The sequence below is a fragment of the Strix aluco genome, chromosome 18 (genome assembly GCF_031877795.1).
Source record: "Strix aluco isolate bStrAlu1 chromosome 18, bStrAlu1.hap1, whole genome shotgun sequence".
Classification (NCBI taxonomy): domain Eukaryota; kingdom Metazoa; phylum Chordata; class Aves; order Strigiformes; family Strigidae; genus Strix; species Strix aluco.
In genome coordinates, this window is record NC_133948.1 from 2,972,931 (window position 1) to 2,997,672 (window position 24,742).

The window sequence follows — 24,742 nt, forward strand, 5'->3', positions numbered from 1 at the left end:
ATACTTGAATCCAAGACAAAAATAGCAAGTGGGACCATGAATTGACATAAAGGAATGTTCAGTGGTTCATTTTTAGAAGTAACAAAGTTCGATAAATCCCAAAAAAGTATGATCAACTGTGCCAATGCTTTTAACACAAACTTAGTATTTGGGGATTGGTTTCTGAGGTCCTATATAGTTGCTGTACTACTTGCTTTGCTAAGTCATAGTTTGCAGTGGCTTTTTAGTTCTTTTTTTCCACCCATGACATAAACTTTTCATGGATATCCCAGTAGCATTAAAATACTGTTACATGTCAAAATATCCCTGGATGTACATTGTCCGAAGTTGGAAGTTCAGCAGATGTCAATTTTTAAGGATAGATATTTTTATATATATATTCATGCTCACACATGCAGCTTTTCTTGAAGTTGAGATATGGATGAATATTATAAAACCAAGAATGTACTATATAATAAGTACTTTTAAAAAACAATTGCAGGTAAGTAATATCTTTTCCAGGATGTTGGTATAGTAAGGAGGTTGAAACAGTAAGTTCCTAATTAGAAACAATTGTGGTAGCTTCGTGTGCTTTCCCATACCACAAGCTGCTTCAACAGCCAGAGAAAAGCTCAGATAAAGTGAGGACACTTTTCCAGAGAGAACAGTGGAGTGGATATAGAAGGAATTTCAAAGGATTTGTAGGCTACAAATGTGTTCATATTTTTCTCTGACAGTCTTATAGCTGGCATGAGATGAATTTGGAAGCAGTTATTTCAAAAAATAAAGACCTCAGGGTTCTCCTTTCTTTTTCAATCTGCTTATAAAATGGTTCCGAGAACCATTTTGTTAAACTCTGATAATATACATAAGTGTGGTTTGTAAGCTGTTTAGCAAGTCATTATTTCTAGATAACTTCAGAAAAATGAATTTAAATAAGTTTCACCTTTAGAAAGAATGTAATATGCATGTAATACAAAGATGTGGACATTTTTCTTTTTTTAAAAGCAATAATTTATACATAAATGAAACAACAGTTGGTCTTGTTTCACAGCCTTCCATGTAAAAGCAGCATTTGCTTTTACTCTAAGGTTTCTTTAGAATTTCCATAGAAATAGGAGTTGACAATGAAACTCAAAGGTATTCTAATCCAAAATGCTGGTAAGAATACACTAATAATGTTAGTTTGCAACACTCAGTGGTTTCTTTTCAGTGAGGCCTAAGTGTCTTTGTATTAAACATATCTTTTATAATTCTTTCTTCTTTTCTTAAAATGCTGTTAATCATAGGTGGCCACGGTATCAGAAAAATCTCGCATCATGGAACTAGAAAGAGATCTAGCATTGCGGGTGAAGGAAGTAGCTGAGCTTCGAGGGAGATTAGAGTCTAGTAAGCACATTGATGATGTGGACACTTCTCTTTCATTGTTACAAGAAATAAGTTCTTTGCAAGAAAAAATGGCTGCAGTTAGCAAAGAACATCAGAATGAGATGAATTCACTGAAGGAGAAGTTTGGAATTAGTGAAGAAGCGTTGCAGAAAGAAATCAAATCACTTTCAGCTTCGAATGAGAGAATGGCAAAAGAAAATGAATCCTTGAAAACTAAGCTTGATCACGCCAACAAGGAGAACTCAGATGTAATAGAGCTATGGAAGTCAAAGCTGGAATCTGCAATTGCCTCCCATCAGCAAGCAATGGAAGAACTAAAAGTCTCTTTCAGCAAAGGTGTAGGGGCTCAGACAGCAGAATTTGCGGAGTTAAAGACTCAGATTGAGAAGATTAAATTAGACTATGAAAATGAAATGTCAAATTTAAAACTGAAGCAGGAAAATGAAAAATCTCATCATTTAAAAGAGATTGAGTCACTGAAAGCAAAACTGTTGGCAGTCACAGAGGAGAAAGAGCAAAACCTGGAAAGCCTGAAGACCAAACTGGAAAGTGTGGAAGATCAGCATCTAGTAGAAATGGAAGACACTTTAAACAAATTACAGGAAGCTGAAATAAAGGTAAAGGAGCTAGAGGTACTGCAAGCCAAGTACAATGAACAAACCAAAGTTATTGATAGTCTTACACCACAGATCAAAGCTGCTGAAGAAAAGCTTTTGGACCTTGCTGCACTTCAGAAAGCCAATTCTGAAGGTAAATTGGAAATCCAGAAACTTAGCGAGCAGCTTGAGGCAGCTGAGAAACAAATTCAGAATTTAGAGACTGAAAAGGTTGATGGAAGTAGCAAGGTTTGTATCAACATCCATCCTTTTATTTTTACTTTGTTTTTGTTTTACATTTGTACTGTTCTAATCTGCTATAGCGAATACATCACAGAAGAAACAAGTCCTGTTGAATGCGTATCATAGTACCATCTGAGGAGGTTTAGAGAAGGTGTTAACTTTCGTGTCTCTAAACAGGTTTCTAGTGCTTGGTCTGCACCACTCAGCAAAAGAAAAAAAAAAATCTTTCTCTGTTTTCTTGGTGCAAGCTTCAGCATGCCTCTGCTGAAAGCTTTGTGTTATCAAAAAGTTAGTTTGGCTTATTTGGGAGAAGAATCCTCTTAATATACCAGTTCTTAACCTTTAGTGGTAGAGGTATTCAGATAAAAAGTGACTTGAGGGGAAATGTTTCCCCTGTACCTTTGCTATCTTGCCTCTCATCAAACAAGATGATGGAAGAGGCTATTAAAACCAAAAGAAAGCAAAAAGGATCTTGGTGGAACTTTTCTTGAAGACAAGGGTATGCAGTGATGTTGTTAGGCACTGTTTCGCAGCATTTTTGAAGCACAGACTGCAGCATGATACATCTTACCAAGATTTTTCTTGGTTTTGGATGAAATGTCTCTTTAAAGTTGATAGCATGGCATTTCAGTACTTGAAAGTTGTTCCACCACTGCAGCTAGGGATAAAGGTGGTAAGACAGTCTTTCATTTTAGGGGTTCCCCCACATCCCCAATCTATGTATGACCTGACAAGCTAGAGCTCTAACTGTAAGAGTAGTGGGAAAGTAACTGCACAGCTTTCCTAAACCCTTCACAGATGGTTCCAAGATACTACATTTCAACGGATCTTTGACTCTATTTTTGAGGTCACCCTGGGTTTCTGCACTACCCCTGGGTGTGGTACAGAGCCTTTTGAAAAATTACATCCCTGTATGTGTATTGGTCTGAATAGCCAGTTGAAACATAAATGCTAAATTTATCAGATGAAAAAGTTAAAACAATAAAGAAGCAAAACTACTAATTCAACTGATGCTGTTACTTTGGAAATTTTGAATGTACTCAAAAATGTCTGCCATTAAATGATGTTTTCATCATTAATTCCAAGAAAACTAAATTTTAATTACTTTAAATATATTCCAAGATGCAGTTAGAACTGTGATGTAGTCATCAGTGGAAATCAGCTTCACTCAGTTAATACATCACATTTTTTTCTTGTTTTTTTTATTTTTCATCTTACAGTGACTTTAATATTACAGTTATTTCTTTCAGATTCAAGTTTTAATTTCTTATTTTTTCATTCATGTTTAATTTTATTTTACTCCATTTCATCATCTCTGTTAGGCTAGTAATCTGGCCAAAGAACTGCAGGGCAAAGAGCAAAAGCTTCTTGACCTTGAGAAAAACTTGAGTGCAGTAAATCAAGTTAAAGATTCTTTGGAAAAGGAACTTCAAGTTTTGGTGAGTAATACCCAAAAATTTTGACTTTATCCTTTGGATTTTGGTTTTCATGGTGAGAGCGTAATGGAAATCTGAGGATCAGCTCTGACTGAGCAAAGTTTTTGCAAAGCTATTTTACTTATGAAGCCAAGGGTTTGTGACTAACAGGATCCATCTCAGAATGAAAGGAGCATTTCACCTGAGTTCTGTGTTATCAGGTGTTTTGTCTAAATAGAACTCATCTGTTTATGGATTTCAGATAAAAATATTACACCAAATCAAAAGCAGCATGTAGCTTAAATTTAGACTACTCATTAAGGAACACATGGCCCTTTATTATACCTGTTGTACAAATTAATGTTCGCTATACGCATGTCTTGCAAATGGTTTTGGAAGACATTTTTCACCTGACTTCTCATTTTGCAAATTTAATTAAGTTTGCAAGTATTCTGTAGTTGGGTGGGATTCTCCTGAGAAACTCCACAGAGTTAGTAACAAAAAGACATGTTTTTAGGTTTCACTGTCCCTGTCATAAAATCTTTCCATGGCCATAGTAAATATTTGAAGTTGGTGGAAGAGTCTCGCTTCTTATCTTCCTCAGGATCCTCCCTTTTCTTCACAGTCCAGCATCTCTTCCTGCTGGTAAATCTGGGAAACACTCTAGTTTTGAGATTGATCACAAGGTTGCACATGTCCACTTGCAGCCTGTGAGCAGCATGGATAGCTTCTTGCGTTGAGAAGCCCAGAAATCACATCTCCTACACTGGACTCGTGGCTGCAGTTCTGTTGCTGTGCTAGTTGATGGAGAAGTTATTCTGAAAGTTTAGGGACTTGCTTGCAACCAAGGCAAGGGAAAATCTTGCTTTATGTTGCTGAATATATCTATGCTAAACTGTAATTCAAAAACTTAAGATCTATTTATGATAGGAGTGAAGACTGTTCTATTTTGTACTTGAGAGGTAACTAACATAAATTCAGTGGTTGAATTATACTGCTATGACCAAATCTTACCTTAGGTTTTTATCCATTTTGCAGAAAGAAAAGTTTACTAGTGCAGCTGATGAAGCAGAAAATGTTCAACAAACTATGCAAGGTATGTCTGCTTCTAAATTAAGCAAAGAACTAGAAAGCTGCAGAAGATAAATGCTGCAAAATAAAGGTGGTGGGTTTTTTTTTTTTCAAATTGACACCTGGCAGCACAGCAGTTTCAGCAGCTATGGCAAGGACAGGATTACTTGCAGCCTCTTTTCTTAAGAGTAATATACCTTGCAAGTAGGTTGAATTGTCTGCATCTAAGTAGTTACTAACTTTGTTTTCAAAATTTTACTTGCATAGAAACGATAAAAAAACTAAACCAAAAAGAAGAGCAGTTTGCACTCATGTCTTCAGAACTGGAACAGCTGAAGTCTAGTTTGACTGGTAAGGAAGTAATAAAAGGGAATATTTTGAAAAATATATCAGCTTTGTGCTTTCGTATGCCTCTCGCTCAGCTCGCAATGTCATAGTAGCTAATGCTTGCACAAATGCCTTCAAAAGAAAGCCTTTTTTTCTAGGCAGAAAACAGCTTTTGTGGCACTGTGTGTAGTGACCCAGCAAGGTGATGATAATGTAAAGGAAATAGTGCAGTAAGGCAGAAGACTTCCTGGCTGAGTGTATTCCAAATCAATAGTTCAGTTCTTGTTTGATGTTGCCACAAAATCGTGCTGTGGTGATGGTCACGTACCAGACAAAGGCTTGGGGACCAGCCTGAAGAATTACAACAATAAGATAGTTAATTCACAGAAGCTTTGTCCATAAGCAGTGTTTTTTTCTCAAGGACATCAAAAAGACTGTATGCTAGTCTGGTCATCTCCTTCTTCCTATCTCATAGGAAGGAGTCTTGCTGTATCTTTCTAGTTGTACATCTCGATTTAAAACCAATGTAGAAAGAAATTGAGAATTATTATGTACTGTGTAGGCATTGTTGGGACTGTAGAAGTCATCCCAAGGGCTGCCCTTGCCCTCGGTGGCAGTGCCTGCCTTGGACTGAGTAATTTTTTCACTGTAGCTTCATGTTGTTTGCGTTGTTTGTCTTCCACTGCTCTACTAAATAGCTGGTGAGTTGTCTCGCCTATAAGATGTGCATACCTCTCCTATTATGTTGCGTGGTTACCCTCTGATATGGGTACAACTCGTAATCACTTCTCGTGGCCTGAAGTTACGTGAATCACCTGAAAGATTTCTCGACTAGTTGCTTTTCTACTATTTCTGAAGAGTTCTTAACCTTCTGCTACAGTTAACAGTTCAAAATTCAAACAATCATAATTTTTTATTCTAAAAGGGTAATTTGCAAGGTCTGTAGCATCAACATTGCTCTGTTTATAGTTCTTTACTATCTCCTAGCTAGTCTGTGCATACCCTTTCTCTTAAATTTACTAGACTAACAACCTTTGTCTTGCTCAGTGATGGAGAAGAAATTAAAGGAGCGAGAAGAGAGAGAACAGCAACTGATTGAAGCTAAAGCCAAACTTGAAAATGATATTGCAGAGATCATGAAGTCTTCAGGAGACAGCTCTGCCCAGCTTACGAAAATGAATGATGAGCTCCGGTTAAAAGAAAGGTATTCTGTTGTTGTCAGAACTTTTTCACATGAATTCGTTAGTCCTGCACTCGCAGCTTCTCATTTTATCTTTCTGTAAATATCTGAACAAGATGCTCCTGAGTGTCACATTGATATGACAAGTGAACTTATTCTATCAAACTGAATTAATCAAAACAGTCTCCTCGAAAGTGATTTGAAGAGCATCTAATATTTATAATTCTAAAACCCTTATGTAACATGCTTCTCATTGCTCAGAGTAAATGACCTTTTTCATAATCTAGACTGTTTTGTGATTTGTTTCATAATTATTTGATTACCTGATAATCTTGGCTTACTTGGATATATAAAAGACTTGGGTCACATTTTTGTCTAGCAAGAGAAAATGTGTTTGTTTTCAAATAAAAATTGTATGTAGAATAGTTGTTCTTTACCTTTACGAAACCCCAGACTGGGGGCAAAGTAACTGACAGCTGTGTCGCTCTGCACACAAGCAAGCACTCAGTCTCAGTTGTGTATATTTAATTTAGCAGAACATTCTCTGTATGTTAAATAATTAAATCTCTTTCTAAATGCTTGGACAGCGTATAGAACTTCAGCATAATTTAGAGTCTTTCATCTCTGTGCTTGTCGTGCAGTCAGCAAAAAGTAATGTTCTTTTATTTGGTCTTTCTAGGCAGTTGGAGCAAATACAACTTGAGCTTACAAAGGCAAATGAAAAGGCTGTTCAGCTTCAGGAAAATGTGGAGCAAACAACACAGAAAGCTGAGCAGAGTCAGCAAGAAACTCTCAAGATTCATCAAGCAGAACTGAAAAATTTGCAGGATCAATTAATGGACATGGTAAGAAGAACTTTAAAAAGCACTAGCTAACTACGTGCAGAATATTGTACCACTGCTTCTTTAACTGTGTACCAATTGTTTTATCTTCGATCAGAAAAAGCAAGTCGAGACTAGCCAAAATCAGTATAAGGATCTTCAGGCAAAGTATGAAAAAGAAACTTCTGAGATGATCACTAAACATGATGCAGATGTCAAAGGGTTCAAGCAGAACTTGCTGGATGCAGAAGAGGCACTGAAAATTGCACAAAGGAAAAACAATGAGTTAGAAACACAGGCTGAGGAGCTGAAAAAGCAAGCGGAACAGGCCAGAGTATGTATGCTTTGTTACTCTGCAAATAATTTAAAGTTTAAATCTTTCTGTTTCAGTGAATCGCTATTTTCTGCCTGGCTTCACCATTTCATAGTAAATTTTTTCAATGTTTCTTTTTTCAGCTTTTCCAGGGTAGATTAATATTGGTTAGGGAAGAGAAGCATACATGGCTAACTGGTTGTCTTCTCTAGATTACACAAGAATCCATGATACACAGTCCTTTGATGTTAGCATTTTATGTTCATTGATACCTGGCTCAGCACAATTGGTTGGAGCCAAATGTTATTCTCTGTTTTTTAAATGCATGATTTTTAAAATATGTTGTGAACATATTTTAATTAAAAATATTTTTTACACTTACAAAATTTCAGGTGTGTAACACAAATTATTTTCTGTAGTATGATCCCATATTATGTGCAACTATTTAGTATATAGCTTGACTTTAGTTTTTTCCTGTTTCTTTGACATTACTGCTTGCTTTCATCCTTCAGTTATTTGCTATAATCTTTGTTTTATGCTTTAGCAAAATATTTAGTGTATAAATTGGCACACAAGTTAACTTTAAATACACCACTGATGTGGTGTTTTGAATTAAACAGGTTATGACAATATATTTTTGACAATCATGAGGAGGATTATCTATAAAAGATGAATTTGAGAATTGGAAGTCAGTATCTAATATAACTCCCTGCATTTTAATTCACTTAGATTATTATGAAATCATTCTGTGGCTCTTCTTTCTGAGTAATTTACATTCAGAAAGTTTGTTGAGAGTAGTTTTAAAAACAAGATGAATTCTTGTATGGAGAAACCTTCAAACTATGATGTTTTGGTTTTTTTTTTTTAATTATTATTTAACCACTGAAAAGTTTTCTTGTGGATGGTGGGTGTTTTGTAATGAAATGCCAGGTGTGGCTGTCAGTAGTTGAGTTCACACAGGGACTGTGTGTCAGTGTATACACTTTTAAAAAACTTAAGTTACAATAGCTCTATTTGCCCTTAAACCACATTCCTCATTTGTCTGCTTGACTTCATTTTTGTTTTCCCTTCTCCCTGACTTTATTTCTTTAGTCCTTAAGCTCTGTGTTAGCATCAGCCAGAAAAGAAATTGAACTAATGTCAGACAAGATGAGGGGTTTGATATCAGAAAAAGAGACTTTGGCACAGGAGGGGAATACTTTAAAATTAGAGAGAGGTTCCTTGTTATCAAAACTTCTAGAATTGGAATCAAAGATTTCGTTCATGCAGCAAGACCAAGAAGAACTTTTGACAATAAATGAAGAACTTAATTCAGAAAATAAAGAAATCCTAAAGCAGAAGGAAGAAGCTGAGGCCAGAAGCCAGCAGGAAAACACAGAAAAGGTAGCACTAATTTCTGAGAAAAGCAAATTACTCTCTGAAATAGAGGCAGCACAGGCAAACCTTCTGAAGGTAACTCAAGAAAATGATGCTCTCCGGTCTTCAGAGTCAACCTTGCTCCAAAAGTTGAAAGAACTTCAGGCCAGCAAAGATGCCATGGATGTGGTATGTCAGAAACGTATCAAGGAATGGGAAGAACTGGAGAATTGTCAGAAGAAACTTTTGGAAGAGAAAGATGCAGTTGTTAAAGATAAAGATTATGTTATTCAGAAGCTGGAAAATGCTTGTGAGGCCCTGACCAGAGATCAAAGGGAGCTACTGCAAGAGGTGTCAATTCTGACTGCAGAGAGAGATTCAGCCCTAGGTAAACACTCGGATCTTAAAAATACACATATAGACTTAAAAAATGAAATGAACAGTCTATTGCAGACAAGTCAGAGTCTGCAGTCTGAGAAGGAGATGCTCCTTAAAAGCATAGAAGAACTGCGTGTGAGTTTAGACAATACGGTTAGTGAAAACCAAGCGTTAAAGGTGAGAACGGAAGAGATGCAAACAGAACTAGAGACTGAACATAAAGAAGTTAAAAAAGTGATGAAAGACAATACAGAGTTGAAGGATTCCCTTGCTAGTCTCTCTTGTCTTCTTGAGGAAATTAAAGCCTCAAGAGAGAGATCCAATTCTGAGTGTATTCAGTTACTTCAAGAGAAAGAGGCTTTTGCTTCATCAGAACGAAGGCTTTTGGCTGAAAGGGAGGAACTTTTAAATGAAAATAAGGCAATTACTGAAAAGCTTGCAAAGGCCACAGTAGATGCTGTACTTGCTGAGACAGTTTTTACTGAGAAAATAAACGAACTGAACTTAGAAAAGGAATCTGTTTTTCGTAAGTCGTTGCAATTTGAAAAGCACAATGAAGCTCTTCTGCAGGAGAAGAATGAATTGGAGAACAAATACTTAGAGCTTCTTGATGAAAACAAGTCTTCTACAAATGCAATTTCTGATATGAAGAGAGAACATGAACTGGATGTCTCAGCCAAGAGAGCTCTGGCCCAAGAGAACACCATGCTCCAAGATTCCATTGAAGCCCTCAAGGAAGAACTAAGTAAGAAGACTCTAGAAAATCAAGAGCTAATAGCCTGTAAATGTGACCTTTCAGATCTTCTGGAAGAGGCCCAGGAGGCCAAAAGAACATTAGAAAATGAACTAGCTGCTGTATCACATGCCGAGCAGGTCCTGTCATCTTCATTCAAGACGTGTTCCTCTGATAGGGAGATGCTGACTAGAGAGAAGACTGAATTGCAAGATAAGTGTCAGCAATTAAATGGAGAGGTTGCGGTTATGAAAGAAAACCTAACCATAGAAAAGGAAGCTCGAAAACTGGACAAGGAATCATTTTTGTTGGAACGGATGGAACTTCAAAGCAACATCAGCTTCTTAGAGAAGGAGATAGAAGAGCTGAGAGAGAAAAATAAAGAATTTCTGACTGAGAAAGAACTTTTAGTTCAGGAGAAAGAAAGATCTGAAACTAAACTGGTAGAAATAATTAAAGAAAAAGAAACCCTCTGTGCAGAGAGAGATCAGCTTGCTTCCAGTGTCGAACAACTGAAGAGTGACTTTGCTTCCTTGTCTAAATCAAAAGCAGAGCTCCAGGACTTACACAGCCGTGTCTCCGAGACGCTAGATGATCTTCGACAGAGGCATGAGGTGACGGAGGAAGAGAGAGTAAAGTTACTTCAGGAAAATGACAGCCTGATTGCTGAACAGAAGAGTCTGGTCATCATTAAGGAAGAAATACTGAAAGAGAAGGAGAAATTCTCCAAGGATTATTATAAACTGTGCGAGGAAGTAGCACTTTTAGAACAAACTAATAGTGACCTCTCAGGCAAATTGCTGGTCTCTCAGGGCAAAAATCAGACGCTGCAGGAGGAGATGAACAATCTGGCTTTGAAACTAAGAGAAATTGAGACTCTCCAGGCCCAAACAGTAGCACAAAAACTTGAGGTATTGAAACACGTAGTTAAACAATCAAGTACGGTTATACTAATACTGAGCACTAACCCGGTGGTTTTCTCTCTGCACTTCATTGCACAATCAGCACTTCATCTCGGTGTAAACAGGCTGGAATTATGGTCTCTCTCAATATATTACTTCGGGATTTTTTTCGAGTTGTAACTGTGAGTCTGAAAGACACTTCAATATTTTTAAAAAAATATTTCTAAATATAAAAGCCTATGTTGTCGCTGAATGTTGCAAGAAAACAACGTAAGCTGTGAATAAAAGGAAGTTTTGTTTCCTGAATCTGGTAGGAGAAATTGAGCAGCTCCTTCTGTTGAAGTACTCTGCAGCTTAAAAGCTAGACTAGTAATAGGTGAGGTTTTAGATTAGATCTTGATGTGATTTTTATGTTAAATTACAACAAACTACAAATTTGAGTTACTCAAAATATAAAACAACATTCTGCTCTGGTAAATGCAATTGGATAAAGAGCAGTGTAAGACAACCATTCAAATTTACATTAGAGGACTTTCAGTCCATTAAAGATGCTGACAATTCTGGTGTTCTTTTTATTCACAGAAGTGTTTTGTATTCACCACCAACAAATTTTGTAAAGTATTTTAGATTTCAGTTCATGTGGCTTGAAGCCCATAAAATCATTTTGAATACAAATTGGAATCAAGATAACCTGGTATGCCTTCCTAGGTGTTTTAATATTCTTGTGAAGTATTTCCTTTTATGAGGGCATAATGAACAACAATGAAATAATGCAATAATAGGCTTTATCACCTATTTGATTTTTAATTATTTTTCAAATTATTAACAACTTTTTATAATTCCACGTTTTCTGAAAATAGAGCAGGCTGTTGGAAGTGAATATCTATTGAACTACTACTGTCTAAAGTGATTAGAAGTCTAAGAGCAATCACAGTGGTGGTAATTAGAAATCCAGGAATTAAAAAGAAAAAATGGGTTTCCTCGGTGGTGACACAAGCATGGGGTTATGATCTATTTCTGCATGGAATTGAATCTTCTCATGTCCATTTATTATTATACTTTATGCAGCTTCAAAATGCAATTAAATTCCCAGTTGAAGTCCTTATTTAATTGGAAAGCAGTTGGCCAACCATGGAGCTATGCATAAAGTATTGTGGTTTTATCTTTTGCTTTCAGAGGTCCCTTTGGTAATACTCCTTTTTCCCTCACCCCCCTTTACATATAGGCTGCCAAAATGGCAGAAGATGTTTTCCAGACTGTGGAGAAGGTGACCAAAGAGAAGGATGCCATTCACAAAGAAAAGATTGAAACTTTGGCCTCTTTGGAGAACTCTAGACAGACAAACGAGAAGCTACAGAATGAAGTAAACACATTTAAATGCTTTTATGTGAAAAGTTTTGCCTAGTTTATAAGGAACAGCTATTGAATTACAGAGAATTAGATGAGGCAAGAGTGGATTCTGTCATTTTCCCACCACAATACTCAGTCCTGACTGGCTTGTGAAAACTTACTAGATGAGTGCATATTGATGGAAAATCTAGGTGCTTTGTATAGCCGTCTGAGCTATTAGGGTCGACTTAGCGCTGAGGGATGTGGTGTAGTTGGGAACTGTTAATGTTGGGTTGATGGTTGGACTGGAGGATCTTCAAGGTCTTTTCCAACCTAGACAATTCTGTGATTCTGTGAGCTATGTGCTTTTGTATTTTGCATGTGGTTTCAAATACTGTACAGTATATAAAGTCGTGTCCCTTGAATCTTGGTGCAGCAACAAAATATCTTACGTAATAGGAGTTCTGGATGCTACGGCAGCTTTTGTAGATCACAGAATCCAGAGACATGGGTTTGACTTGAGGCTTAATCAGTCTTGCTATAGAGCTTTGGATCCGTTGCTTAGATGTGACCGCTGTGTGCTTCAGTTCCCTGGTTGTAAGCATGGGGTGCAACTTCACACTCCGATGAAGTGCTCAGAGCTCTGAGTATCAGTGCTCCTAATCCACAAAAATTACCGCTCCAGTTGTCACCTATAATGCACTCCTTTTGCTGTACATCTTCTTTGTGATCTTGATGTGTGTAATGTTATAATTGCTTCTTTTTTCCACTTTTCTGTTAATCAGAATTGTGGTTTGCAAGGTACAAATTCTACTGAGCTATGCACTATACAATGGTCCCAAAGAACTCCGCAGTCCAACACGTAGAGCAGTTCCTCTAGGGACCTGTACTTCAGCCTGTGTCCTCCCACCGCTTTGTGATACTTCAGGGTTCAGAGAAGGGAAGAATGTCTTCACTAATATCTTTCACACTCTTTTGCCCTAGAGTGTCTGGTCTAACACTGAACGGGCATCTTTTCTGCAGATCTTGAGCACCCTGTGGCCTCTTTTTGATGGCTCTTTCATCTTCTGCAGCTCCCATAGTAACGGATAGTGAACAGCTGGGCTAACCTAAATGCCACAGCTTGTGCTGAAACAGTAATGATTTCCAACAAGATCTGAGGACTGGAGAATTAAAAGCAGTGACGTTAGTAATGGCAGGGATTCACTTTCTGGATTAAAAAATAAATAAATCTGCGGGGTCCTGTAATGCCATGAGAATGGCTGTAGATTACCTCTTACGTAACACAATGTATTGCTGAACGTGAACAAATAAGGTTCGCGAGCCTGTGGTGTTTACGTGGTAGATGCGAACTCAGTAAATAGATACACAGCAATTTGTCCCATGCAACGAGATTTCTGAGAGGAATTCATTGCTTATGGTTGCAAGCACAACATTCAGCCTACTGTTTCTCAGAAATTAAGGTATGGTAAAGCACAGAACTTGTTACCAGTTATTTTAGAGGAATAAAGATCAAGGGAGCAGCTAATTTTAGCAACGAGCATTGAATTTTTTTTAAAAATGTGCTTTGAGTCATATATAGCATTTAAAATGGAGATGCTTTGGAGCTTTACCTTTTATATCAGGGTATATACATCGGATTACTGTAAGCTGCTCTTCAATGGGCTTGGGATTCTTTGTGCTGCTCGACTTGACTGCAGAAGGTCTCATAACATTTTTTGTTAGACACATGCTTCTCAGTACAGACAGACTGACTTAATTTAAGGACTAAAGATGACGAAGTGGAACAGCTCAGCTCAGGCCCCCGTTTTGCTGAATATCTTTTCCGAGTGCTACACCTAAGAACTGTATAGTTGCATTAGTGTAATGAGGTGTTTTTCCTCTTTAAGTTGGACATGCTTAAACAAAACAACCTGAAAAATGAAGAGGAACTTAATAAATCAAAAGAGCTGCTAGATCTGGAGAACAAGAAAGTGGAAGAACTTAGAAAAGAATTGTAAGTATTTCAATGTTAAATCTGTTAAACCATTACTTTGTAGTTACATTTACCTTTCATCTTTTAAAAAATTGTCTTTCAGTATCTCTCCAATATCCTCACTTATAAAGCAGATATTAGGTCAAAATTAAATATGAGTTTGACTTGAAATCAGAACGTTGCTCCTGAATTGCTGAAGGATATTGAAGCAAATCCTTCCCTCCAGGCATTGTTTGAAATAATTTGTTTTTTGGAGGAAGTTTAGTGTTCTGCCACCTGAGGGCACTAGGTTATTTTAAAAGCTTTATAATAAAAGAAATTCTGTTTGGATTGAATTACAAATACACTTGGAGTGTTAAGTAGTTTTAAGTGGCTTTGTTTACAGAAAATCTGGTTCTACTTTTATTTTTCATTGGTTGCTTTATCCAGTTTATTCCCATTGACCCACTGTGCATTTATTTTCTAACTGTCACAATCCAAATGCCATATGTAGTATGTAAAACCAGAGTTAATTGCCTGTCATGTGAGATGCTTCATTTGCAAAGCTACCTCTTATGTACTACACTAACCATGTGTAACATTGTACACAACAAATTAACTGCAAAGCAGCTGATATAAGGTAATTTGCCCTGTGAAATCTCATTGTATCAAAGCTTTTGGTGTGCCACTGTGAATAAAATTCCTAGTTATTGCTCCCCTCCAGTAACTGCATGTCCCCCAGCTTTCAGAGATGTAATGCATTGAATCACAAATCTGTTCCCACCTGCACTCCAAGAAGAATTTCTTGACTCATGGAGTGAAAGCTGGAATCTAGACTGAGAGCTAAAAGCAGCTTTGACTAATTATTATTATTGTTCTCTCCATAAGTCATTTTGTGACAGTTCTTAACCACTGCTCTGAGGTGAAGACAGGGCACAAGGAAATCAGCACACAGAATTAATACCAAGTTTCTGTATGACTGAGAGATTTTGCTGCTTGCTTCTAAAAACCTGCAGGCTTGTATAGACAGCACCCACCTTTGAGGAAGGCAGGATTTTGTTCCATGTGCAATTCCTACCTGCTTCAGTGCTCATGGGAAATGCCTAAGCAAAATCATTATTGCCAGACTAGTTGCTCCAATGCTGGAACAGCACGGGGCCAGCAGACTCTGGGTTCGTGGAAAGACAAAATATATTAGACTGTAATTTGTCAAGCAGAAGTTATTTACAGAAGGTATTTCCTTGAATATCGTCAGCACTGAAAGGTGTTCTCATGATCCTGATCGCTTTGTGGGGTTTTTTCAATTTTTTTTTTTTTTTCTTAAAGTTAATCCTAGTCATGGACTATTGCTGAATGTGGTCTCTAATCATCAGTGGTAGGAGACGTTGTGCATAAGTGGAAGCTTGTCTAGTTGTTTTTTAATTGATCTTTGTTGTCATAATTATTTTGTGTGCTGCCTTGTTTTAATTAGAGTAAAGAAATAGCTTGATAATAGGCATTTCTTGACCAGCAGTAATGTGGGTGGAGAGTGCACCTTTGAGAGGTCAGTTGGTGAAGGTAGTGCCCTGGGCTTTGCAATAGAGAGCGGAGGGAAGATTTTTGCCCACAAGAGCAGCGACTGTAGGTAGGGACACGCCGCTGCCTCCAGAGCAGCGCCTGTTGGAGGTGGGGTGATGTTACAGTGGCACTGGTGTCCTCTGTAAAAGAGCCTTCTTGTGAAAAACTGCAGTGAAGAAAAGCAGAAATACTGGCTGGATGTTGTGTATTCATTTAGTACTGCACACTGTAAGGCACTCGCAGCTATCAGTCTTGGCACCAAACACAGGGGAGCATCTCACACAAATTGACCCCGGTGTTTTTTGTGCTTTTTTTTACAATGCCCTGACTCTACGTTTTAATGCCGAAAGCAAAAAGAGGAGAACTGGTTAGTGCTGCAGTTCAGCAAACAATTGTGGTTAAAAATAGGTATGTTCCTGCATTGGCAAGTAGCTTTGTACCAAGATAATTTGAATCGATATTCGGGGTGGGAGCTGGCCTGTTTAATCCAGGCTAGGTGGATCGGAGTGGAAATTGGTCGAGGTGAGACCAGATAGAAGCAATGGCTGGAAAATCTTAGTCATATTACATGCTGAATTCAAAAAGTAAATCAGGCTTCCTTTTGTTTAAATGTGCCCAATAATAGACCACAGAGTCCTTGTATTTTGAAGTGCTTGAATAAGTTTCTGACTTACGGGTTCTTCTACCTCCCACAGTCATAAAAGTATTTTTAATATTCCAGTCAGGGTTTAACTCTGTGTAATATTGGCACATAGGAGTACTGAGATACCTTTTTATGAAAACAAACAGTTATAAAAATTACTGTTTAGTGAACTGAAGCTTATCTTTTATTTTTTGTAAGATATTGTCAAATCTTACAAAAACTTGTGTTAGTCGTTTGTGTTACAGGCAGGCATGCAAAATATTTTTTTTTTCAAAAATTTGTTGAAAATAAACTTACTTTAAGGAAACCACATTTATTAGTGGCGATGTAGGCTAATGAAACCTGCAAATCCATGTTTTTCTTCAGCTTTTATTTTGTCTCCTTTTCAGTTTTGTATCTGTTAAAATAATGGAATAGATTAGATATTTTCCTGTTTTGCCTCCTGCAATCTTACACATTCTTGTATGTTTGGGTGTCAGACCTTGTAGGGAGTATTTAAATAAGAGGAACTGTAAGATTTTTCTTCTTTTTCTTTTTTTCTTGGCCCCTTTTTTTTTTTCTCGTGTTTTACCTCTGGCTACAGAGTTCACTTCTGAGAAAGTCTAGGCTATAAACCTTGCCAACACTCTTGCCAAAGCCTACCCTATATTTCTGAAGCCAAGCATTTGCTAACGGTTGAAAGCATGCAGAACTCGCAGGCTGGACTTACCTTCCATTTCCCTGAGTATCTGATACATGTAAAGGAAAAGGAGTTTTGTGCTGCTACTGCTTTTCAGGGCTACACCTACCCCTGTGCACCTGAGGTATAGATTGTCACCTTTATTATAGATCCCATTAGACACGTGACCTAGATGTATTTTTCCAAGCTGTGAAGCTGAATCTCTCCCACAGTTTTTTCTTGCCTCTCTCGTTCCTATGGTAACGATGCACTCTCTGTCCTCGCAGCGAAGCGCTCAAGCTGGCAGCAGCTCAGAAGTCCCAGCAGCTTGCAGCTTTGCAAGAGGAGAACGTGAAACTTGCCGAGGAGCTGGGCAGGAGCAGGGACGAAGTCACAAGTCATCAGAAGGTAGAGTGGCTGGAACGTTTCCTGATCTCTGGTGCAAGTGCTGTGCGTGCTGTTTCCGCTGATGCCTGGGTGACGTTGCACTGCATGTTTGTGCTTGAAAGATGAGTTGTTCTGAGAATGTTTTAAAATAAATTTGGAAGCCACCTGCATTGGGAGGTTAGAACTGCAGGCTGACAGAAGGTTACGTAACCTGTGAAGGATACTTAGGAGGCCTGAGAATAAGCATAAATTAAATATGCTTTAGCCAAATGTATTAACAGACACTTGCTATTTCTGTCGGGAGTAATTTTGTTATACAACTGTGGAAATCTCCATCTACCCAGTACTAAGGAAATCTAGCTATTTAATTCTCCTCCTTTTTCCTGCTCTCCCTTCCCACTAAAAAAAAAGGGTATTTAGGATGTATTTCCGAATACTATTTAAAACTACTTGGTTGGACTCTGTCTCTAAAAAGCGCTATGCACGTGTAAGCTTGCTTCAACTTCATACTGTGCATGTACATGAACAGTGCTGCAGCCAGTAGAGGGGTAGAATCGATGCAAGATGTTTTTCTGGTGGTAGTTTATAGAGGAGAAGACAACTCTCTTAAATTTTATTTTTTTTATTTTTTACTATTACATTTTAACATGTTGTTGGAATCTTAAAGTATGGGCTGAGTTACACAGCTTATACCACTAGTACTTGCCAAAAGAGAAATTAGATTTACAGCCATTAAATATGGAGGGCTTAGTTCTTGTGGAGCAGTTCCCGTGATAGCCACACCACAAAGACATTTTAGGAATATCTTGTCCAAAAGCAAGCACATAGGAGACATGGGTTTATATGTTGCCTTGCTGAGATGGCACTTGTGCAGAAGAGGGGTATGCTTCTTCCCAGTGACAGTGAGACAGATCTCGCCAACCTGCAACAAAGACTAATATTTTTGAAGCCAAGAGGCTGGCTTTTCCCCAAACGGTTCTATTTTGAAATACTGAGAATGGGTGACTGCAGATCAGGCCAGTTTTTAAACCCTTCTGTCTGCTGACAGGAGTAATGCACGAGCTGCTTCATCCTGAAGAGCCTTTGGAGATGATTAACAAGAGTCCCAGACGTGTGGGCTCCACCACTGACTCATGCTGCATCTGAGTAGTGGTGTGGTAAGAGAACGCTGTCATCCTAAACAGCCAGTGGGAGCTCTGCTCCCCACTCCCACATGTTTTCTTAAATTATTTCAGAATCTTTGAGGCAACCTGTTATTTTCAGAAAGAGTTGTAACTTGAAAAGGATTCGGCAGCATTGGTCTGTATCTTTCTGCCTGTTGTATGTAGCCGGAGTTGATACACAGCAAGTCCCCGAGGGAGGGGACCCTTCGGCCCCCCAGGCGTAGGCTGGCAGCGGTCAGGGCGATCTCCCTCTGTGGCCGCCGTTGTTTCCAGGTGACCTTGCGACGGAGTCCTGCTGTCTGGGGATGTCGTGGCCAGGATAGAGCGCAGTCGGTGAAGCATGGGGATTAATCAGTCTCTTGCAAACTGGAGTATTCTCAGTTCACTTGCAACGTGGCCTTTTCTGCCCGGGAGTAGATGGCTCCAAGATCAAAGATCTGGAAGATCTGCTGAAGCTTGGAGAAACACTCTGTTTGCCTTCTTCAGCCGTTCGTGTTGCGTTACGTCCTCTTCTGCGAGGAAGATGTAACCTGAATCTTGGAAACGTGGGAATGCCATCTGCTGCATTTTCTAAACATAGTATTTGGGCTATGGTGTCTTTAGGTCTAGTGAACTGCATGGCCTCCTGAAAAAATGGAAGAGGCATCTGGTATTCCAGGGAGCTCTGTTGTGGCCAAAGGAACAAAGGCAAAATGGTGTCATTTAAAAATGCTGGTTTCCTGCTGAGCGTCACGTAACTAATGAGTGCAGCTCTTCTCAGCTTAGTTCAGCTCTGAGTGGTGAAACGTGTGGTCCACCTGCCCAGATCGGTCGTATTTCAGGGTTGCTCCTAAAAAGCGTTCCCTGTCTCATCTGGAGCCTGTAAAGTACTAACCATCCTTTTCAGTCTGATAGAAACCTGCCATGACCCTGAAGAGTAGGACTTCTTTCCTTTTTTTTATTTTTTCTTTAGATCTTACCCAACGTAAACTTACAGTCCCCTTGCTCTACCTTTGATGCTGCTGGGTCCTCTTAATGAAATGGCAAGAAAACCAGCCAGCATTGAGGATTCTCGCACAGTCTCAGGGATCCCCCCCAGTTCTACTTGGGGTGAATGCACGTTGTGTTTGGGCACCAGGGTGCAGCATGCTCTGGGCTTCCTTGGTTCAGGCTGTCTGGGGGGAGTGGAGAAAATGTTACTGTGAAGAATTGCTCGATTAGATTTTAGAGAACAAGTGTCTGTGGTGGCAATGAAGAGGTTTAACAGGGGACAGGATTGCTCATGGAGCTGCATTTTCTGCAGGGGATACTGAAAAATTGGACAGCAGGGAGGAAAGCACAGAATGTAGCAGAGCTTCGGTCTGTGTGAGGTTCTGTGCATGTGCCTGTTAAAATGCAGTAGGAAAGGTAGCAAGCATATGTTTTAAGTATTTTGAGCAGTTGCTATGGTAACTATATAAATTCTAGCAAGTCAATTGGGTTAGTGAATCTGTGGCTGCATGTGGCACACTTTGCAAAATTAATGAATACTGTTTCATGAATGATTTATCCTGATATCTAAAGGTTAAAGTGTCTTGTACTAAAGATGCTGAGGGGTGCTTTTCTATATCGATCCATAAATAATTAGTTGTTTGTAATTAGCTAAAGATTCCCAGTCAGATAGATACTGAGCTCGGGGAACTTTTCTGGCTTATTTGTTGTGGTATTTTGGGAGCCTCACACCTGTCCAGGCATTTTAACTTCATTGGAAAAAGTGTCGAAACATCTATTAGCTCAGCTGGTCCATCTTTTATTGAAGATATGTGAGAAGTCTGCTCTGAGGGTAATGAGAGAATGAGTGGATTGCAGGAGAAATGTTGAGAGAAGGGGTGTCATTTCTCCCCTTCTACAGGCAGAAACTGCTCAAGGCTTGATCCGTGACCCATGCAGCTGCAACAGGGGTTTAGAAGCTGCACAACTCCCCTGTCATCTTGTCCTTTACTTTTCTTTCTTTTAAATTCACTTCTGTCTTGGTCTGTACAAAAATCACTCACCTCTCCACAGCCAAGCAGGAAGCTGAAAGGGAGGGGAGATACAGGGCTTATGCTCACAATCTTGGAGCATTCTGCAAATATTGAAGGGTTTTCCGAGTTAAACAGGCACCACAGTCTTTTCCTAAAAGAAACTGGTAAATAGCTGAGGTGTGTTTGGGGCGGGGGAGGAGGGTGTCATGGAGCTCTGTGGACATGGCCTCTGGGCAGCAAAGGGTGAATCAGGTCAGTGTGAGGTTTTTCGGATTGCAAGTGGCAGTCAAGAGCATAAACACCAGAAGATTAAGCTCACAGACAAAGTGATTTGTTTGTAGAATGTGGCCAGGTTAATGCTGCACAGTGTGACTGTAGAGAAATGCTAGTGCTGGTAGAGGAAAAGTAGTCCAAAAAAACAGCTGGAAAAGTGTGATGGACAGGAGATTGCAACGTGAGTCTGAGGGGGGAGAGGGGCCACATAAAACAGTTGTCAGAGGGGGTTCTGGAGAGGCGGCTGAGTAACGTGCAGCTCATTGGGATTTACAAGTGAAACACTTCTCAGAATTTTCATATTCTTTTTTCCTTCTCTTTTTTATGTCATCAGTCTGTACAGATGTAAGGAGTTCATACAGGCTGTCTCTGTGTAGGAAGCAGACAAAAATTCTTGGAAACAGGGGGTGTACTTTGTGCTGCTGCTGAAATTCCTGGGTCTGATTTGCCTGCAGGAAATATTTGGCCATACCCCCATAGCAGTGGTCACTTTCCTTGAGAGAGACACTTAAGATTTGCTTTAAGACTTCTTATTGTAAGTCTCTCTACACCCTTCTAGTATCTCTTTTTCATATCAATAAAGCTGTCTGATTAAGCCCCAGCAAAATGACACCAATTAATCTTAAACCTGAAAGGCTTAACAGCGCTGCAGTATGTGAAAGGAGAAGGTAAGTTGTCAGAAAATACAGAGGAGACATGTTATCTAGTTGAGCTGCATTTAGCTGAGAATTGGAGGCTGACAGACAACCTTCCTTCTCATTGGAACTTGCTTAACGCTTTCTGTGCCTGTCTGTGCCAAACCTGAATGTCTGCAAAGTGCTAGAAGTATTTAGTCAGTAAAAGAGTATTTGCTGCTGTTCCCAGGGCTCTGAGGTTTCTGTTACAAATGTAGGTCTTGCTGACCTTGTGGGTGAACCCTGAAAGCTTGAGAAATCTAAGGGGATGTTGTGTTCAAGTCAAGGTGCAGGTAGTTGCTCCTGTAACCAGTTCTGCAGGGCAGTAATTGCTGACTTGGGCCACTGAGTGAGAAGAAAGGAGGAGATGGTGAAAAAGAAATAACTGGCCTGAAAAATAGTTAATTTCCTAACCTTACCAGCAGTTCAGTTACCCCAGTGTTTGTGGAGTGACTTTACAGTTTTGTTGTTATACAAATTATGGTGTTTGGTTTGTTTTGCTTTTCTAAAACCCATGTGGACCTGTCAGTTTGGACCACGAGAACCTGCAGCAACAATATTTTCAGCTGAAGTTGTAAGGGATTAGGGTGCCACTGCCGACTTAGGGGTTCAGGATACGGTAACAAACACCAGACTAACAGCTTTAGGGATCAATAATTTATCTCGAAATAACGGTACAGTAACAAATACGGATCAGTAGTACAATTATCCAGGTCAGAACAACAGCAAATCCAGTAATTCACCACTCCTGGGCTAAATAGCCAGGCGCACCAAAGCCTCACGGTCCTCCTTGGTGTGCGTGGGGTCTGGAAATAGGGCACAAGGCAGTGGTGGCCTCACACCTCTCTCGTGTGCCCAGGACGTGAAAATAGGGTGTAACACAGTAATAGCCCCTCACTAGCTGATGATCTTGGTCACTGAACAATTTGTGTTTGTGTGCGTGTGGTGTCCTAATAGAAAATAGATTACTTTGAGGATTTTTAGGCTCTGCAGCCTCTCCCATGTTCATTTTATGAAGATAATGATGCTCTGATATATTATGCTAAGGAAACAATCCTTAGTGTATTAACTGTAGTCTTCTTGTGTTTTAGCTGGAAGAGGAGAGATCAGTTCTCAATAACCAGTTATTAGAAATGAAAAAGAGGTAAGTTGTTTTTTCTGATGTGTGTTTACCTATACAGCCGTACAGAAAACTTCAGAAAACATAAGAACTCTGCTAAGAAAGCAGTTCTTTTCTGTTGTATCATAGTTAAAAGCACTGAGGTTGTTACACACGTTGGATTGTAGATGGTATCGTCCACATTTTCTTTATTAAAAGTGAGAAGGAAGTGTAACTGTATTAATGTAAGCAGTGGTCTTTACCATTTCCTCTTTAGTCGTGCACCTCTTGCATTGTAGCAGTTCTTTTCATTTTCAGTAACCAGTTCAGTGTTTGGTTTTAGTCTGCTCTGGAATATTGGATTGTCCCTCAGTCTGAGAAAAATGCATGCCTACAGGTCTGACCCCTCCAGTTCTTAAGGAGTAATGGAAAAATACAGTGATGCTAAGGATTGTTGTTATTAAAAGGAAAAAAAGAAAGAAAGAAAGAAAAGCGGAAGTTACGCAGCGTTGAATGGCTTGTTCTCATAATTCTGGGATTTGAGTTCATTGTGGCAGTAATTATTGCAGTTCATTCAGCACTGTTTTTCAATACCAGGAGATTTGTCCTGGGTGACTGGGGCATCCATGTGTAAACTGTGCTGTTCAATAAATGGTCCCAAGTTACAAAATTTACTGTCTTTCTGCAGCATGGGTGTGGAAAGTTAATTGGCTAAGTGCCATGATGTCTTTAGGACAATGTGGGCTTTTCAAAAGTAGTTATATAAATCCTTAGAAACAGATGCAGCTCTCCATGACACCAAGTGTGTTCCAGGAAAAACAAACAAACCCCTGTTAAATTTCCTGAATTTATAATGGTCGCCACGAAGAACAGCGAGTGGCACTTCGGTATTTATGCACATCCTTAGCTACTCGGTATTACACGCTGCTCCCTTGTTTATTCCCTAGAAGCCTGTTGTCTGGGAGGTGGGTCATGCCCTGCTGTATCCCACGGCCTTCGAAAGGCCGCCGGGGTTTGCGCCAGCTCCAGCTTCCTCAGGGTGTCAGAGTCTGAGCAGTTTTAGACAGCGGCAAGTGAGCAGCTGAGCCTCCAGCTTCAACCAGCCTCATGAACTGCATCACTCGGCCTTTAGCTGCGTAGAATAGCAAAATAGAAAAATAACTGGAAGTTATTTTTTTAAGAGGAAGGATTTTTTTTTTAAGGTAGAGATGATTATTTTTTTTTTTAAGGTGAGACAAATGTTTAGCTGGTGTAAAGACCATTTGACATCCACCATAATCAGTATGTTTACACCAACTGAGGATCATCTCCAGCATATTTGATGTGGAGGAAGGGAAGGGAAAGGAGGATGTTAGTGCTGCTGACAGCTTAGAATGCTGTTTATAGCCTGTTTATTTAACATGGTTTAAAACATGTATTTTAAATAGTGTAACACCTGAAAGTTACTCAAGGGAAGGAAGGAGGGAGTGAGGACCCAAGATTCATTCAATACTTTCTGGCAGTTCTATTTCATATACATTTTAAAAAACAGATTCTTTAGTAAGTTACAAAAAAAAAAAAAAAAAGGTGTGTGGCTGAGATTTTCCTTCTCCTGTTTTTACTCTGTGTGAGCTGCCTAAAATAATCTAGATGATTATGAAATCATTAAAGTGAATGTTAACATTACTTTACCTTCAGTCGGTTACACTGAGATGCCCGAGTCTGTGAGTGGCTTAACGACATTCCTCAACAGTGCTGAATAAACTCCAATACAAAACAAGTCTCAGAAACAGTCAGCCTGGCTGAAGCAGACTGCAGGCCATGAGGGGTCAGAATACACCAGCATAGGGCATTGTTTGCTAACAAAGAAAGTCAGGCTGAACGAAGAGCTAATTAAATGAAAAAGAGTCTCTCTGAATTCCCAAATTCCACTGAGGTTGATGATGAGATGAGCGATGATTTCCTCCTTTTGTCTTAAGAATTTGAGATAGTGAAGAAGAGACATCTTTTTGTTTCAATTAGGTCAAATCCCTAGCAGTAGTCTTCTCACCTGCCTTCTGCCCACAGGAATTCTCTTCCTCTATTTTAGCAGCTCCCTCTATGAAATAGTCCTGCTAGGAGAGACAGGAGTTAGATATTTATGAATCTAAGGGGGTTCTATGTTACTTCAGCTCATTAGGTTCATTGTGGGTTGCTAACTGTCTTACTGTCTTTGAGCTTGCGCTATTTATCGATACTCATTTCATTCCTCTCTCTTCCCTTTCCTACCCTTGCTTCCTTTGCTATATCTGTGTGTCTTTAATGGTAAGACTCAAGAAAGTCTATCCACGTTACAATAAAT

The 24,742-nt window shown here is 39.2% G+C and overlaps 1 protein-coding gene across 4 annotated transcripts in view; it reads left to right on the forward strand.

The window, feature by feature from the left end:
- The window catches only part of CLIP1 (CAP-Gly domain containing linker protein 1), an 84,104-nt gene that overhangs the window by 54,101 nt on the left and 5,261 nt on the right, over positions 1-24,742 (forward strand). For 3 of the 4 annotated variants that reach the window (XM_074844354.1, XM_074844355.1, XM_074844356.1), the window contains 12 exons: positions 1,269-2,213; positions 3,530-3,646; positions 4,661-4,718; positions 4,961-5,044; positions 6,068-6,224; positions 6,880-7,045; positions 7,140-7,355; positions 8,427-10,712; positions 11,929-12,066; positions 13,922-14,028; positions 17,132-17,252; positions 22,415-22,467. In XM_074844354.1, coding sequence (XP_074700455.1) covers positions 1,269-2,213; positions 3,530-3,646; positions 4,661-4,718; positions 4,961-5,044; positions 6,068-6,224; positions 6,880-7,045; positions 7,140-7,355; positions 8,427-10,712; positions 11,929-12,066; positions 13,922-14,028; positions 17,132-17,252; positions 22,415-22,467 — 4,448 coding nt within the window. The remainder of the gene's footprint in view (positions 1-1,268; positions 2,214-3,529; positions 3,647-4,660; positions 4,719-4,960; positions 5,045-6,067; positions 6,225-6,879; positions 7,046-7,139; positions 7,356-8,426; positions 10,713-11,928; positions 12,067-13,921; positions 14,029-17,131; positions 17,253-22,414; positions 22,468-24,742) is intronic. The other variant, XM_074844359.1, reaches the window with a different exon arrangement.